This window comes from Bombina bombina, chromosome 4 (assembly GCF_027579735.1).
Source record: "Bombina bombina isolate aBomBom1 chromosome 4, aBomBom1.pri, whole genome shotgun sequence".
In the NCBI taxonomy this organism is placed as follows: Eukaryota; Metazoa; Chordata; class Amphibia; order Anura; family Bombinatoridae; genus Bombina; species Bombina bombina.
The window spans coordinates 11,241,471-11,260,700 of record NC_069502.1 but is presented as its reverse complement, the minus strand read 5'-3'; the positions used below and the strand labels follow the sequence as shown (position 1 = coordinate 11,260,700).

Here is a 19,230-nt window from a genome sequence, read left to right as displayed (position 1 = left end):
GGGGATAAGAGGAGAGGAGGAACAGAGCAGCGAGGGGATAAGAAGAGGAACAGAGCAGCGAGGGGATAAGAGGAGAGGAGGAACATAGCAGCGAGGGGATAAGAAGAGGAACAGAGCAGCGAGGGGATAAGGAACAGAGCAGCGAGGGGATAAGAGGACGAACAGAGCAGCGAGGGAATAAGAGGACGAAAAGAGCAGCGAGGGAATAAGAGGACGAAAAGAGCAGCGAGGGAATGAGAGGAGAAACCGAGCAGCGAAAGGATAAGAGGATGAACAGAGCAGCGAGGGAATAAGAGGAGACGACAAACAGAGCAGCGAGGGAATAAGAGGAGACGACAAACAGAGCAGCGAGGGGACAAGAGGACGAACAGAACAGCGAGGGGATAAGAGGAGAGGAGGAACAGAGCAGCGAGGGGATAAGAGGAGAGGAGGAACAGAGCAGCGAGGGGATAAGAGGAGAGGAGGAACAGAGCAGCAAGGGGATAAGAGGAGAGGAGGAACAGAGCAGCAAGGGGATAAGAGGAGGAACAGAACAGCGAGGGGATAAGAGGAGAGGAGGAACAGAGCATCGAGTGGATAAGAAGAGCGGAGGAACACAGCAGCGAGGGGATAAGAAGAGGAACAGAGCAGCGAGGGGATAAGAGGAGGAACAGAACAGCGAGGAGATAAAAGGAGAGGAGGAACATAGCAGCGAGGGGATAAGAGGAGGAACAGAGCAGCGAGGGATAAGAGGAGGAACAGAGCAGCGAGGGAATAAGAGGAGGCACAGAGCAGCGAGGGAATAAGAGGAGGCACAGAGCAGCGAGGGAATAAGAGGAGGCACAGAGCAGCGAGGGAATAAGAGGAGGCACAGAGCAGCGAGGGAATAAGAGGTACAGAGCAGCGAGGGAATAAGAGGAGGCACAGAGCAGCGAGGGAATAAGAGGAGGCACAGAGCAGCGAGGGAATAAGAGGAGGCACAGAGCAGCGAGGGAATAAGAGGAGGCACAGAGCAGCGAGGGAATAAGAGGAGGCACAGAGCAGCGAGGGAATAAGAGGAGGAACAGAGCAGCGAGGGAATAAGAGGAGGCACAGAGCAGCGAGGGAATAAGAGGAGGCACAGAGCAGCGAGGGAATAAGAGGAGGCACAGAGCAGCGAGGGAATAAGAGGAGGAACAGAGCAGCGAGGGAATAAGAGGAGGAACAGAGCAGTGAGGGGATAAGAGGAGGAACAGAGCAGCGAGGGGATAAGAGGAGAGGAGGAACAGCGCAGTGAGGGGATAAGAGGAGGAAAAGAGCAGCGAGGGGATAAGAGGAGGAACAGAACAGCGAGGGAATAAGAGGACGAACAGAGCAGCGAGGGAATAAGAGGACGAACAGAGCAGCGAGGGAATAAGAGGAGGAACAGAGCAGCGAGGGAATAAGAGGACGAACAGAGCAGCGAGGGGATAAGAGGAGGAACAGAACAGCGAGGGAATAAGAGGACGAACAGAGCAGCGAGGGAATAAGAGGAGGAACAGAGCAGCGAGGGAATAAGAGGAGGAACAGAGCAGCGAGGGAATAAGAGGACGAACAGAGCAGCGAGGGGATAAGAGGAGAGGAAGAACAGAGCAGCAAGAGGATAAGAGGAGGAACAGAGCAGCGAGGGAATAAGAGGAGGAACAGAGCAGCAAGGGGATAAGAGGAGAGGAGGAACAGAGCAGCAAAGGGATAAGAGGAGAGGAGGAACAGAGCAGCGAGGGGATAAGAAAATGAACAGAACAGCGAGGGGATAAGAGGATGAACAGAACAGCGAGGGGATAAGAGGACGAACAGAACAGCGAGGGGATAAGAGGACGAACAGAACAGCGAGGGGATAAGAGGAGAAGAGGAACAGAGCAGCGAGGGGATAAGAGGATGAACAGAACAGCGAGGGGATAAGAGGACGAAACAGAACAGCGATGGTATAAGAGTAGAGGAGGAACAGAGCAGCGAGGGGATAAGAGGACGAAACAGAAAAGCAAGGGGATAAGAGGACAAACAGAGCAGCGAGGGGACAAGAGGACGAACAGAACAGCGAGGGGATAAGAGGAGAGGAGGAACAGAGCAGCGAGGGGATAAGAGGACGAACAGAACAGCAAGGGGATAAGAGGACGAAACAGAGCAGCGAGGGGATAAGAGGAGAGGAGGAACAGAGCAGCGAGGGGATAAGAGGAGAGGAGGAACAGAGCAGCGAGGGGATAAGAGGAGAGGAGGAACAGAGCAGCAAGGGGATAAGAGGAGAGGAGGAACAGAGCAGCAAGGGGATAAGAGGAGGAACAGAGCAGCGAGGGGATAAGAGGAGGAACAGAACAGCTAGGGGATAAGAGGAGAGGAGGAACAGAGCAGCGAGGGGATAAGAAAAGGAACAGAGCAGCGAGGGGATAAGAGGAGGAACAGAACAGCGAGGAGATAAAAGGAGAGGAGGAACATAGCAGCGAGGGGATAAGAGGAGGAACAGAGCAGCGAGGGGATAAGGAACAGAGCAGCGAGGGGATAAGAGGACGAACAGAGCAGCGAGGGAATAAGAGGACGAACAGAGCAGCGAGGGAATGAGAGGAGGAACCGAGCAGCGAAAGGATAAGAGGATGAACAGAGCAGCGAGGGAATAAGAGGAGACGACAAACAGAGCAGCGAGGGGACAAGAGGACGAACAGAGCAGCGAGGGGATAAGAGGAGAGGAGGAACAGAGCAGCGAGGGGATAAGAGGAGGAACAGAGCAGCGAGGGGATAAGAGGAGAGGAGGAACAGAGCAGCAAGGGGATAAGAGGAGAGGAGGAACAGAGCAAAAAGGGGATAAGAGGAGGAACAGAACAGCGAGGGGATAAGAGGAGAGGAGGAACAGAGCATCGAGGGGATAAGAAGAGTGGAGGAACACAGCAGCGAGGGGATAAGAAGAGGAACAGAGCAGCGAGGGGATAAGAGGAGGAACAGAACAGCGAGGAGATAAAAGGAGAGGAGGAACATAGCAGCGAGGGGATAAGAGGAGGAACAGAGCAGCGAGGGATAAGAGGAGGAACAGAGCAGCGAGGGGATAAGAGGACGAACAGAGCAGCGAGGGAATAAGAGGACGAACAGAGCAGCGAGGGAATGAGAGGAGGAACCGAGCAGCGAAAGGATAAGAGGATGAACAGAGCAGCGAGGGAATAAGAGGAGAGGAGGAACAGAGCAGCAAGGGGATAAGAGGATGAACAGAACAGCGAGGGAATAAGAGGAGAGGAGGAACAGAGCAACGAGGGGATAAGAGGAGAGGAGGAACAGAGCAGCGAGGGGATGAGAGGAGGAACAGAGCAGTGAGGGGATAAGAGGAGGAACAGAGCAGCTAGGGGATAAGAGGACAAATAGAGCAGCGAGGGGATAAGAGGAGGAACAGAACAGCTAGGGGATAATAGGACGAACAGAGCAGCGAGGGGATAAGAGGAGGAACAGAACAGCGAGGGAATAAGAGGAGAGGAGGAACAGAGCAGCGAGGGGAGGAGAGGAGAAACAGAGCAGCGAGGGGATAAGAGGAGAGGAGGAACAGAGCAGCGAGGAAATAAGAAGATGAACAGAGCAGCGAGGGAATAAGAGGTCGAACAGAGCAGCGAGGGAATAAGAGGAGAGGACGAATAGAGCAGCGAGGGGAAAAGAGGAGAAACAGAGCAGCAAGGGGATAAGAGGAGAGGAGGAACAGAGCAGCGAGGGAATAAGAGGAGAGGAGGAATAGAGCAGTGAGGGGATAAGAGGACGAACAGAGCAGCGAGGGGATAAGAGGAGAGGAGGAACAGAGCAGCGAGGGGATAAGAGGAGGAACAGAGCAGCGAGGGGATAAGAGGAGAGGAGGAACAGAGCAGCAAGGGGATAAGAGGAGAGAACAGAGCAGCGAGGGGATAAGAGGAGAGGAGGAACAGAGCAGCGAGGGGATAAGAGGAGGAACAGAGCAGCGAGGGGATAAGAGGAGAGGAGGAACAGAGCAGCGAGGGGATAAGAGAGGGAGGAACAGAGCAGCGAGGGGATAAGAGGAGGAACAGAGCAGCGAGGGGATAAGAGGAGAGGAGGAACAGAGCAGCGAGGGGATAAGAGGAGAGGAGGAACAGAGCAGCGAGGGATAAGAGGAGGAACAGAGCAGCGAGGGGATAAGAGGAGGAACAGAGCAGCGAGGGGATAAGAGGAGGAACAGAGCAGCGAGGGGATAAGAGGAGGAACAGAGCAGCGAGGGATAAGAGGAGGAACAGAGCAGCGAGGGGATAAGAGGAGGAACAGAGCAGCGAGGGAATAAGAGGAGGAACAGAGCAGCGAGGGGATAAGAGGAGAGGAGGAACAGAGAAGCGAGGGAATAAGAGGATGAACAGAGCAGCGAGGGAATAAGAGGACGAACAGAGCAGCAAGGGAAAAAGAGGTCGAACAGAGCAGCGAGGGAATAAGAGGTGAGGAAGAATAGAGCAGCGAGGAGAGGAGAAACAGAGCAGCGAGGGGATAAGAGGAGAGGAGGAACAGAGCAGCGAGGGGGATAAGAGGAGAGGAGTAACAAAGCAGCGAGGGGATAAGAGGAGAGGAGGAACAGAGCAGCGAGGGAATAAGAGGAGAGGAGGAACAGAGCAGCGAGGGGATAAGAGGAGAGGAGGAACAGAGCAGCGAGTGGATAAGAGGACGAATAAAGCAGCTAGGGAATAAGAGGAGAGGAGGAACAGAGCAGCGAGGGGTTAAAAGGAGGAGCAGAGCAGAGAGGGGTTAAGAGGAGGAGCAGAGCAGCGAGGGGATAAGAGAAAAGAAGGAACAGAGCAGCGAGGGGATAAGAGGAGGAGCAGAGTAGCAAGGGGTTAAGAGGAGAAGCAGAGCAGCGAGGGGATAAGCGGAGGAACAGAGCAGCGAGTGGATAAGAGGACGAATAGAGCAGCGAGGGAATAAGAGGAGAGGAGGAACAGAGCATCGAGGGGATAAGAGGACGAACAGAACAGCTAGGGGATAAGAGGACGAACAGAGCAGCGAGGGGATAAGAGGACGAACAGAGCAGCGAGGGGATAAGAGGAGGAACAGAACAGCGAGGGATTAAGAGGAGATGACAAATAGAGCAGAGAGGGGATAAGAGGAGAGGAGGAACAGAGCAGCGAGGGGAGGAGAGGAGAAACAGAGCAGCGAGGGGATAAGAGGAGAGCAGGAACAGAGCAGCGAGGGAATAAGAAGATGAACAGAGCAGCGAGGGAATAAGAGGTCGAACAGAGCAGCAAGGGAATAAGAGGCCGAACAGAGCAGCGAGGGAATAAGAGGAGAGGCCGAACAGAGCAGCGAGGGAATAAGAGGAGAAACAGAGCAGCAAGGGGATAAGAGGAGAGGAGGAACAGAGCAGCGAGGGAATAAGAGGAGAGGAGGAACAAAGCAGCGAGGGTATAAGAGGACGAACAGAGCAGCGAGGGAATAAGAGGAGAGGAGGAACAGAGCAGTGAGGGGATAAGAGGAGGAACAGAGCAGTGAGGGGATAAGAGGAGGAACAGAGCAGCGAGTGGATAAGAGGACTAATAAAGCAGCTAGGGAATAAGAGGAGAGGAGGAACAGAGCAGCGAGGGGTTAAAAGGAGGAGCAGAGCAGAGAGGGGTTAAGAGGAGGAGCAGAGCAGCGAGGGGATAAGAGGAGAGGAGGAACAGAGCAGCGAGGGGATAAGAGGAGGAGCAGAGCAGTGAGGGGATAAGAGAAAAGTAGGAACAGAGCAGCGAGGGGATAAGAGGAGGAGCAGAGTAGCAAGGGGATAAGAGGAGAGGAGGAACACGCAGCCGCAGTGGGGATAAGAGGAGAGAGGAACAGAGCAGCGAGGGGATAAGAGGAGAGGAGGACAGAGCAGCGAGGGGATAAGAGGAGAGGAGGAACAGAGCAGCGAGGGGATAAGAGGACGAACAGAACAGCGAGGGGATAAGAGGACGAACAGAACAGCGAGGGGATAAGAGGACGAACAGAGCAGCGAGGGGATAAGAGGACGAACAGAGCAGCGAGGGGATAAGAGGATGAACAAGATAGCAGCGAGGGGATAAGAGGACGAAACCGAACAGCGATGGTATAAGAGGAGAGAGGAACAGAGCAGCGAAGGGGATAATGAGACGAAAACAGAACAGCAAGGAGATAAGAGGACAAACAGAGCAGCGGAGGGACAAGAGGACGAAACAGAACAGCGATGGGGATAAGAGGAGAGAGGAACCGAGCAGCTGAGGGGATAAGAGGAGAGGAGGAACAGGAGCAGCGAGGGGATAAGAGGACGAACAAAGAACACCGCAAGGGGATAAGACGGAGAGAGAACAGAGCATCGAGGAGTTAAGAGGAGGAGGAGCAGAGCAGCGAGGGGTTAAGAGGAGAAGCAGAGCAGCGAGGGGATAAGCGGAGGAACAGAGCATCGAGGGGATAAGAGGAGAGGAGGAACAGAGCAGCGAGGGGATAAGAGGAGGAGCAGAGCAGCGAGGGGATAAGAGGAGAGGAGGAACAGAACAGCGAGGGGATAAGAGGAGGAACAGAGCAGCGAGGGGATAAGAGGAGAGGAGGAACAGAGCAGCGAGGGGATAAGAGGAGAGGAGGAACAGAGCAGCGAGGGGATAAGAGGAGAGGAGGAACAGAGCAGCGAGGGTTAAGAGGAGGAGCAGAGCAGCGAGGGGATAAGAGAAGGAACAGAGCAGTTGTAGTAAAATGGAAGAAGAGGGAGACAGTGCAAAGTGTGAGTAAAGAAATGGAGAAGGACCAGGGGGCATGGATGAGAAACAGAGTTGCTATGTCGCACTTACCAGCTGAGAAACACCTTGTGATGCTGATCGTGTGGCGTAATAATGAGAAATTAGAAGCATCTGCTGAAACTCTTGGTGTGCGGGAGAGTTTCGCCTCACTGGACGTCATCAGGTTGTCACACTGCAGACATTGACACAACAACACACGCACACAATAACTAGATTATCCTTGTCTATATCACATCCTTGGTGTTCTATTGCAGACATATTCCAGTGAGACCCTTTTACAATGTATAATGTTAACTTACCAGATTGTACAACACGTCACGGAGGTCTGCCCAAGCACGGTACACATCTGCGTTGTTCATGGCATCTGCACTAACCATTTCCACAAATATTCGTTTGTAGATGTTGAAATTCTGTGAAAGAGTATAATATTTAAAAGTTACTGAAGAAGACTGGTACACTATCAGCTGATATACTACAGTAAGACAGGATAATGAGGGGTACACTATCAGCTGATATACTACAGTAAGACAGGATAATGAGGGGTACACTATCAGCTGATATACTACAGTAAGACAGGATAATGAGGGGTACACTATCAGCTGATATACTACAGTAAGACAGGATAATGAGGGGTACACTATCAGCTGATATACTACAGTAAGACAGGATAATGAGGGGGTACACTATCAGCTGATATACTACAGTAAGACAGGATAATGAGGGGTACACTATCAGCTGATATACTACAGTAAGACAGGATAATGAGGGGTACACTATCAGCTGATATACTACAGTAAGACAGGATAATGAGGGGTACACTATCAGCTGATATACTACAGTAAGACAGGATAATGAGGGGTACACTATCAGCTGATATACTACAGTAAGACAGGATAATGAGGGGTACACTATCAGCTGATATACTACAGTAAGACAGGATAATGAGGGGGTACACTATCAGCTGATATACTACAGTAAGACAGGATAATGAGGGGGTACACTATCAGCTGATATACTACAGTAAGACAGGATAATGAGGGGTTACACTATCAGCTGATATACTACAGTAAGACAGGATAATGAGGGGTACACTATCAGCTGATATACTACAGTAAGACAGGATAATGAGGGGGTACACTATCAGCTGATATACTACAGTAAGACAGGATAATGAGGGGGTACACTATCAGCTGATAAACTACAGTAAGATAGGATAACGAGGGGGTACACTATCAGCTGATATACTACAGTAAGATAGGATAATGAGGGGTACACTATCAGCTGATATACTACAGTAAGACAGGATAATGAGGGGTACACTATCAGCTGATATACTACAGTAAGACAGGATAATGAGGGGTACACTATCAGCTGATATACTACAGTAAGACAGGATAATGAGGGGGTACACTATCAGCTGATATACTACAGTAAGACAGGATAATGAGGGTGTGCACTATCAGCTGATATACTACAGTAAGACAGGATAATGAGGGGGTACACTATCAGCTGATATACTACAGTAAAACAGGATAATGAGGGGTACATTATCAGCTGATATACTACAGTAAGACAGGATAATGAGGGGTACACTATCAGCTGATAAACTACAGTAAGATAGGATAACGAGGGGGTACACTATCAGCTGATATACTACAGTAAGATAGGATAATGAGGGGTACACTATCAGCTGATATACTACAGTAAGATAGGATAATGAGGGGGTACACTATCAGCTGATATACTACAGTAAGATAGGATAATGAGGGGTACACTATCAGCTGATATACTACAGTAAGATAGGATAATGAGGGGTACACTATCAGCTGATATACTACAGTAAGATAGGCTAATGAGGGGGTACACTATCAGCTGATATACTACAGTAAGATAGGATAATGAGGGGTACACTATCAGCTGATATACTACAGTAAGATAGGATAATGAGGGGTACACTATCAGCAGATATACTACAGTAAGATAGGATAATGAGGGGGTACACTATCAGCTGATATACTACAGTAAGATAGGATAATGAGGGGTACACTATCAGCTGATATACTACAGTAAGATAGGATAATGAGGGGTACACTATCAGCTGATATACTACAGTAAGATAGGATAATGAGGGGGTACACTATCAGCTGATATACTACAGTAAGATAGGATAATGAGGGGTACACTATCAGCTGATATACTACAGTAAGACAGGATAATGAGGGGTACACTATCAGCTGATATACTACAGTAAGACAGGATAATGAGGGGGTACACTATCAGCTGATATACTACAGTAAGACAGGATAATGAGGGGGTACACTATCAGCTGATATACTACAGTAAGACAGGATAATGAGGGGGTACACTACTACAGGAAGACAGGATAATGAGGGGGTACACTACTACAGGAAGACAGGATAATGAGGGGGTACACTACTACAGGAAGACAGGATAATGAGGGGGTACACTACTACAGGTAGACAAGATTTACTACAGTAAGATAGGATAATGAGGGGTACACTATCAGCTGATATACTACAGTAAGATAGGATAATGAGGGGTACACTATCAGCTGATATACTACAGTAAGATAGGATAATGAGGGGGTACACTATCAGCTGATATACTACAGTAAGACAGGATAATGAGGGGGTACACTATCAGCTGATATACTACAGTAAGACAGGATAATGAGGGGGTACACTATCAGCTGATATACTACAGTAAGACAGGATAATGAGGGGTACACTATCAGCTGATATACTACAGTAAGACAGGATAATGAGGGGTACACTATCAGTTGATATACTACAGTAAGACAGGATAATGAGGGGTACACTATCAGCTGATATACTACAGTAAGACAGGATAATGAGGGGTACACTATCAGCTGATATACTACAGTAAGACAGGATAATGAGGGGGTACACTATCAGCTGATATACTACAGTAAGACAGGATAATGAGGGGGTACACTATCAGCTGATATACTACAGTAAGACAGGATAATGAGGGGTACACTATCAGCTGATATACTACAGTAAGACAGGATAATGAGGGGTTACACTATCAGCTGATATACTACAGTAAAACAGGATAATGAGGGGTACACTATCAGCTGATATACTACAGTAAGACAGGATAATGAGGGGGTACACTATCAGCTGATATACTACAGTAAGACAGGATAATGAGGGGTACACTATCAGCTGATATACTACAGTAAGACAGGATAATGAGGGGTACACTATCAGCTGATAAACTACAGTAAGATAGGATAACAAGGGGGTACACTATCAGCTGATATACTACAGTAAGATAGGATAATGAGGGGTACACTATCAGCTGATAAACTACAGTAAGACAGGATAATGAGGGGGTACACTATCAGCTGATATACTACAGTAAGATAGGATAATGAGGGGTACACTATCAGCTGATAAACTACAGTAAGACAGCATAATGAGGGGTACACTATCAGCTGATAAACTACAGTAAGATAGGATAACGAGGGGGTACACTATCAGCTGATATACTACAGTAAGATAGGATAATGAGGGGGTACACTATCAGCTGATATACTACAGTAAGACAGGATAATGAGGGGTACACTATCAGCTGATAAACTACAGTAAGATAGGATAACGAGGGGGTACACTATCAGCTGATATACTACAGTAAGATAGGATAATGAGGGGTACACTATCAGCTGATATACTACAGTAAGACAGGATAATGAGGGGTACACTATCAGCTGATATACTACAGTAAGACAGGATAATGAGGGGTACACTATCAGCTGATATACTACAGTAAGACAGGATAATGAGGGGGTACACTATCAGCTGATATACTACAGTAAGACAGGATAATGAGGGGGTGCACTATCAGCTGATATACTACAGTAAGACAGGATAATGAGGGGGTACACTATCAGCTGATATACTACAGTAAAACAGGATAATGAGGGGTACACTATCAGCTGATATACTACAGTAAGACAGGATAATGAGGGGTACACTATCAGCTGATAAACTACAGTAAGATAGGATAACGAGGGGGTACACTATCAGCTGATATACTACAGTAAGATAGGATAATGAGGGGTACACTATCAGCTGATATACTACAGTAAGATAGGATAATGAGGGGGTACACTATCAGCTGATATACTACAGTAAGATAGGATAATGAGGGGTACACTATCAGCTGATATACTACAGTAAGACAGGATAATGAGGGGTACACTATCAGCTGATATACTACAGTAAGACAGGATAATGAGGGGGTACACTATCAGCTGATATACTACAGTAAGACAGGATAATGAGGGGGTACACTATCAGCTGATATACTACAGTAAGACAGGATAATGAGGGGGTACACTACTACAGGAAGACAGGATAATGAGGGGGTACACTACTACAGGAAGACAGGATAATGAGGGGGGTACACTACTACAGGAAGACAGGATAATGAGGGGGTACACTACTACAGGTAGACAAGATAATGAGGGGTACACTACTACAGGTAGACAAGATAATGAGGGTACACTACTACAGGAAGACAGGATAATGAGGGGGTACACTACTACAGGTAGACAGAATAATGAGGGGTACACTACTACAGGTAGACAAGATAATGAGGGGTACACTACTACAGGTAGACAGGATAATGAGGGGTACACTACTACATGTAGACAAGATAATGAGGGGTACACTACTACAGGTAGACAGGATAATGAGGGGTACACTACTACAGGAAGACAAGATAATGAGGGGTACACTACTACAGGAAGACAAGATAATGAGGGGGTACACTACTACAGGAAGACAAGATAATGAGGGGGTACACTACTACAGGAAGACAAGATAATGAGGGGTACACTACTACAGGAAGACAAGATAATGAGGGGTACACTACTATAGGAAGACAGGATAATGAGGGGGTATACTACTACAGGAAGACAGGATAATGAGGGGTACACTACTATAGGAAGACAGGATAATGAGGGGGTATACTACTACAGGAAGACAAGATAATGAGGGGGTACACTACTACAGGAAGACAGGATAATGAGGGGTATACTACTACAGGAAGACAAGATAATGAGGGGGTACACTACTACAGGAAGACAGGATAATGAGGGGGTATACTACTACAGGTAGACAAGATAATGAGGGGTACACTACTACAGGAAGACAAGATAATGAGGGGTACACTACTACAGGAAGACAAGATAATGAGGGGTACACTACTACAGGTAGACAAGATAATGAGGGGTACACTACTACAGGAAGACAAGATAATGAGGGGTACACTACTACAGGTAGACAAGATAATGAGGGGTACACTACTATAGGAAGACAGGATAATGAGGGGTACACTACTATAGGTAGACAAGATAATGAGGGGTACACTACTACAGGTAGACAAGATAATGAGGGGTACACTACTACAGGTAGACAAGATAATGAGGGGTACACTACTACAGGAAGACAAGATAATGAGGGGTACACTACTATAGGTAGACAAGATAATGAGGGGTACACTACTATAGGAAGACAGGATAATGAGGGGTACACTACTACAGGTAGACAAGATAATGAGGGGGTACACTACTATAGGAAGACAGGATAATGAGGGGGTACACTACTATAGGAAGACATGATAATGAGGGGGTACACTACTACAGGAAGACAGGATAATGAGGGGTACACTACTACAGGTAGACAAGATAATGAGGGGTACACTACTACAGGAAGACAAGATAATGGGGGGGGGGAGATAGCCGGTAAGGAGCTGGCAGACATATTAGCTGTGGGAGAGGCAGCATTATATTAGTAGTAGGTAGACTTCTCTCACCTGCGCATTGGATGGGGCACCATGTTGTACGTACAGACTAAGGGCCTTATCCCAGTGGCCCTCCTTGATGAGGTGTGTGGCAAATAGGGCTATGTACTTATGGAGCACTTTGTAGCTCTGCAACAGAAACATACACAAACGTGTCAACTGATAGAACTACAAAACAAGCAGCTTACGTACTATACGATGAGGGAGAGACAGAGAGAGACGGAGAGACAGAGAGAGAGAGAGCACGAGACAGAGAGCGAGAGAGAACGAGACAGAGAGCGAGAGAGAGACAGAGAGAGAGACAGACAGAGAGAGCGAGAGACAGAGAGAGAGCGAGAGAGCACGAGACAGAGAGCGAGAGAGAGAGACAGACAGAGAGAGCGAGAGACAGAGAGAGACAGACAGAGAGAGCGAGAGACAGACAGACAGAGAGAGCGAGAGACAGAGACAGACAGACAGAGCGAGAGAGAGAGCGAGAGACAGAGACAGAGAGAGAGCACGAGACAGAGAGCGAGAGAGAGACAGAGAGACAGACAGAGAGAGCGAGAGACAGAGAGAGAGACAGAGAGAGACAGACAGAGAGAGCGAGAGACAGAGAGCGAGCGTGAGACAGAGAGAGAGCGAGAGAGACAGACAGACAGACAGAGAGACAGAGAGCGAGAGAGAGAGAGACAGACAGAGAGAGCGAGAGACAGAGACACAGAGAGACACAGAGAGAGAGAGAGAGACAGAGAGAGAGACAGACAGAGAGAGAGCGAGAGACAGAGAGAGAGCGAGAGACAGAGCACGAGACAGAGACAGAGAAAGAAAGAGAACTGCGCAAAAGTCTTAGGCCACCATTAGATTCGTTGTTTTAGTAAAGTATTAATGACCATCCAAATTTATTTTTTGGTCTCATTATTAAGATACAAACAGAAAATACAGTCTAGAAAACAAAAATAATAAGCCGTCTGGTATTTAGGCAAGGGTGGGTCGTGGACTCTTCATGCCACGAAAGAAAATAATTTATCAGGTAAGAATTTTGTTTTCTTTCCAATGGCATGGAGAGTCCACAAATCCATTCTAATTACTAGTGGGAACCAATACCCAAGCTAGAGGACACAGAATGGAAGGGAGGGAGAGAAGGCAAGCGTACCTAAACTGAGGGCACCACCGCTAGAAGAACCTTGTTCCCATAAGAAACCACAGCTGAGGCAAACACATAAATATTTAAAAAGGAATGTAACAATGACCAAGTGGTCGCCTTACAAGAAGTCTCACAGAAACCTCAATCTTAAAAACCCAGAAAGAAGAAACAGCCCAAGTTGAATGAGCCGTAATCCCCTCAGAAGGCTGTTGACCATCTGTCTCACACCTCAACCAAAAGGAAAGATAAATTGACTTGGCCATTTACGTTTGCTAGCGAATACTACAAAAAGGCAGAAGAGCGACATCTTTAATAGTTTGTAGATAGAATGTTAAAGCACAAACCACATCCAGGATTTTTAAGAAATGCTCCATCTGAGAAGAAGTATTAGGACATAACGACGTTAAGACAATTCTTAAGAGATATTGCAGTCCAAAAACCTCTTACAAAGAAATTCCAATATGATACGAAGGACCGCTTCATCCGCATGAAAAAACAAAGAAGGGGGTAACACTGCAGAGCTAAAAGCTCTGAGACTCTACGAGCAGAAGAAATCGCTAACAAAAACTTCCATTCTAAAAGTGTAATAACCATAAAGAACTTCCGCTGTCTCCAGAAGCACAAGCAGGAGATTTACCTGGGTTCAAACCCACACGCTTCTGTTTCAGGAGTGGTCGAGCTAACCACTAAGCCACATCTCCCTTTGTAGGTTAAGAAAGAGAATATTGAACAGAGATTCCGTGCTGGAATGAACCTGAGTTTCCTGGTCCTTAGTTCAGTATTTTACCAACAGATCTAGACAGAACCTCTGACAATAATTAAACATCAACAGAATGCATAAGTTCAAGCAGAACCTGCTGCAAAACCCGAATAAGGCTCCAAGGAGGCGCAACAGATTTGATATACAAGCCTGATCTTGACCCCAGCCGGAACGTCAGCCAAACGTAATGAAATAGGACCAAAAGGACATAATCCGACCCTTCAGGGACTGACTGACAACCCTTCTCCAGACCCACCTGGAGAGAAGACAAAATACGGGCAATTCTCACTTTACGCTAGTATGGGCACTAAACCTTATGGTATATCTTGCAAGATAGCGGCTTACGAGCCTGGATCAAAGTGACAAGGACCTTATTAGTAAAACCTCGTCTAGACAAGACTAGTCGTTCAGACTCCATGCATCCGACTTCAGAAAAACATAATTTATGTTTACCAGACAAATTTCTTTCCTTCCTGGCAGGGAGAGTCCACGACTTCATTCCTTACTATTGGGAAATACAACACCTGGCCACAAGGAGGAGGCAAAGACACCCCAGCCAAAGGCTTAAATATCCCTTCCACTTCCCCTATCCCCCAGTCATTCTGCCGAGGGAACAAGGAAAAGTATGAGAAACATCAGGGTATAAAAGGTGCCAGAAGAAATAAAAAATAGGTAGCCGCCCATCAAAAAAAAAAAAAAAAAATTTACAGGCAGGGTCGTGGACTCTCCCTGCCAGGAAGGAAAGGAATTTATCTGGTAAGCATAAATGATGCTTTCCTTCCATAAGGCAGGGAGAGTCCACAACTTCATTCCTTACTGTTGGTAAAACTATACCCAAGCTCCAGAGGACACTGAATGAATAACAGGAGGGAACAGAAAAAAAGAGGCGCACCCTATTCTGAGGGCACCACAGCCTGCAAAACTTTTCTCCTGAAAGCTGCTGAAGCAAAACCATCAAACTTGTAAAATTTAGAAAAAGTGTGTAAGGAGGACCAGGCAGCCGCCTTACAAATCTGATCCATTGAGGCTTCGTTCCTAAAAGCCCAGGAGGAAGCCACTGCCCTAGTGGAAGGAGTTATTATCCTCTCAGGAGGCTGTCGTCCCGCTGTCTCATAAGCTAAGTGGATGACACTCCTCAACCAGAAAGATAGAGATGTCGTAGTAGCCTTCTGCCCCTTATGCTTCCCCGTATAGATGACAAACAAAGAGGAAGTTTGTCTAAAATCCTTAGTAGCCTAAAGATAGAACTTCAAGGCCACATCCAGATTGTGAAGTAAACGTTCCTTCGCTGAGGGAGAATTAGGACAAAAGGAAGGCACAAACCACATCCAGATTGTGAAGTAAACGTTCCTTCGCTGAGGGAGAATTAGGGACACAAGGAAGGCACAAACCACATCCAGATTGTGAAGTAAACGTTCCTTCGCTGAGGGAGAATTAGGACACAAGGAAGGCACAAACCACATCCAGATTGTGAAGTAAACGTTCCTTCGCTGAGGGAGAATTAGGACACAAGGAAGGCACAAACCACATCCAGATTGTGAAGTAAACGTTCCTTCGCTGAGGGAGAATTAGGACACAAGGAAGGCACAACAATTTCTTGATTAATGTTACGAATCGATACCACCTTAGGGAGGAACCCTAGTTTAGTGCATAAAACCACATTATCAGCATGGAACACAAGATAAGAGGGGTCACATTGCAAAGCAAAAATCTCATAAACTCTGCGAGGCAATAGCAAACAAAAAAAGAACCTTCCAAGATAACAATTTAATGCTCAAACAGAGCCTGCTGCAAAACACTAAGAACAAGATTGAGGCTCCAAGTCGGAGCCCCAGATCTAAACACAGCCAGGTCTGATCCTAGCCAGAACCTTAAAGGGACAGTCAACACCAGAATTTTTGTTGTTTTAAAAGATAGATAATCCTTTTATTACCCATTCCCTAGTTTTGCATAACCAACACAGTTATATATTAATATACTTTTTACCTCTGTAATTACCTTGTATCTATGCCTCTGCAAACTGCCCCCTTATTTCAGTTCTTTTGACAGACTTGCATTTTAGCCAATCAGTGCTCACTCCACGGTAAATTCATGTGCATGAGCTCAATGTTATCTATATGTCACACATGAACTAATGCCCTCTAGTTGAGAAAAACTGTCAGCGGCCTTAAAGGTCTAAGAGATTAGCATATGAACCTCCTAGGTTTAGCTTTCAACTAAGAATACCAAGATTGGTAATAAAAAGCCAAATTGGTGATAAAAGTAAACTGAAAAGTTGTTTAAAATTACATGCCCTATTTGAATCATGAAAGTTTTTTTTGGACTTGACTGCCCCTTAAACAAAGGACTGCACATCCGGAAACTCAGCCAATCTTTTTTGCAGTAACACCGACAGGGCCGATATCTGTCCCCTCAGGGAACTAGCAGATAGGCCCCTTTCCAGTCTATCCTGGAGGAAAGCTAAAATTCTGGCAACCTTAACCTTATGACAGGAAAATCTATGCTCCTCACACCAGTACAAGTCCTCCACACTTTATGGTAGATACGACGAGTAACTGGCTTACAAGCATCTATAAATTCTGCCTGAGGATCCCTCAACCCCTACCTGGGTAGCTTGGTATTGAGGCGGGATGCCATGAGATCTATCTCCGGCGTCCCCCACTCGCTGCATATCTCTGCAAACACCTTGGGGTGAAGAGACCATTCCCTTGGGTGAAAAGATTGCCTGCTGAGAAATGAATGTAGAAAAAATGGCAGGCTCTCAATCCAAAAACTAGTCATAAAACTGAAAATTTATTAGACAGCTTAAAAATGATAAACATCAGACATGGCAGAAAAAACAGTGCAGGAAATCTTACATGTTTCGCGCCCCCTACAGGCGCTTACTCTAGATCTATGTCTGATGTTTATCATTTTTAAGCTGTCTAATACATTTTCAGTTTTATGACTAGTTTTTGGATTGAGAGCCTGCCATTTTTTCTACATTCATACCTTTGGCAATTTGATCCTTTGCTCTCCGGCTACGGCACCCTGTGCATGCAGTTGCTCTGTTTGTTTGGGACTCCTTTCCATGCCGCTTTGCTTCGCGGTTTGGTTTTTGGACTGACTTCCGGTTTATTGGGTGACCGGCCGGCTGTGTTCTCTGTTTGTTTTCCTGCCTGCTGAGAAAGTCCACTGACAGTGTACAATTGTGAGTCTCCGCCCACTCGAGTATCTGAGAAACCTCTTGATGGTTGATATAGGTAACCGAGGTTATATTGTCTGATTGGAATCTGATAAACTGGGACGAACGCAGAAGGGGCCAAGCCTTCAAGGCATTGAAGATTGCCTGGAGTTCCAAAATATTGATCGGAAGGGAGGAATCCTCCTGAGTACACAGAACGTGTGCCTTCTTGGCACCCCAAACGGCTCCCCAGCCGGAAAGGCTTGTGTCCGTAGTCACAATCTCCCAGGACGGTCTCAAAAAGCACATGCCTTGGGACAGATGATCTGGACAGAGCCACCAGGAGAGAGAGTCTCTCGACAGGCTGTCGAGCACAATCTGTTAAGACATATCTGAATGGTCGCCGTTCCATTGTCTCAGCAGGCATAGTTGTAAGGGTCTGAGATGGAATCTGGCAAAAGGAATGATGTCCATGCAGGACACCAGGAGTCCGATTGCCTCCATACACTGAGCCTCTGAGGGTCTTAAGGAGGCCTGGAGGGCAAGACATGCAGAAGTTATCTTGTAACGTCTCTGATATGTGAGGAATATTCTCATGGATATAGAGTCTATTATAGTTCCCAGGAAATTCACCCTTGTATTTGGAGCAAGAGAACTCTTTTCCAAGTTTATCTTTAATCCATGTGATCGAAGAAGAATGAGAAGGGACTCCGAATGTTCTTCCGCTAGATGAAAAAATGGTGCCTGTACAAAGATATCGCCCAGATAAAGCACTACTGCAATACCTTGTGTTCTGGCAACGGCTAGAAAAGCCCCCAGAACCTTTGTAAATATCCTTGTAGCAGTAGCTAGGCCAAACGGAAGAGGTATGAACTGGAAGTGCTGATCCAGAAAAGCAAACTTCAGGAACTGAAAATGTTCCCTGTGAATCGAGATGTGAAAATATGCATCCTTCAGGTCTATGGTGGTCAAACTGTCCTTCCTGAACCAGAGGCAAGATTGACCGTATTGTTTCCATCTTGAAAGAGGGAACACTCAGAAACTTTTTTAGGCACTTAAAGTCCAGAATTGGACGGAAAGTTCCCTCCACCTTTGGAACCACGAAAAGGTTTGAATAAAACCCCAAACCTCTTTCTGCTGTAGGTACCAGGACAATTACTCCTAGAGAGTAGAGATCCCATAAGTAACCTTAGAAGGCAGCCCTCTTTTCTAGTCTTGTCAAAAGACTGAAGAGTAGGAAGAACAGCCTTATCAGCATGAAAAACTAGGTAAGGAGGCTCACATTGCAGGGCAGCTATCTCAAAGTCTCTGTCTGCGTGCCGAAGCAATAGCCAGTAGAAAAAGAACCTTCCAAGACAGTAATTTAATGTCAACCACATGCATAGGCTCAAAGGGAGCCATCTGCAAAACTTTAAGAACTAGATTTAAACTCCAAGGAGGAGCGGTAGATCTAAACACAGGCCTGATTCTAGCCAGAGCCTAAACAAAGGACTGAACATCAGGAAGCTCAGCGAGCCTCTTGTGCAATAAAACAGATAGAGACGAAATCTGCCCCTTTAGGGAACTAGCAGAAAGGTTCTTCTCCAGACCATCCTGGAAACAGTGACCTTATGCAAGGGGAATCCACGCTCTTTACACCAGA

General features: G+C 46.8%; 1 protein-coding gene across 1 annotated transcript in view; it reads right to left on the bottom strand.

The window, feature by feature from the left end:
- The window catches only part of IFT172 (intraflagellar transport 172), a gene marked incomplete in the record, with an annotated part of 949,422 nt that overhangs the window by 124,277 nt on the left and 805,915 nt on the right, over positions 1 to 19,230 (bottom strand). The window contains 4 exon segments of the mRNA XM_053710932.1: positions 6,738 to 6,827; positions 6,829 to 6,858; positions 6,986 to 7,096; positions 12,552 to 12,668. Of these exon segments, the coding sequence (XP_053566907.1) occupies positions 6,738 to 6,827; positions 6,829 to 6,858; positions 6,986 to 7,096; positions 12,552 to 12,668 (348 nt within the window).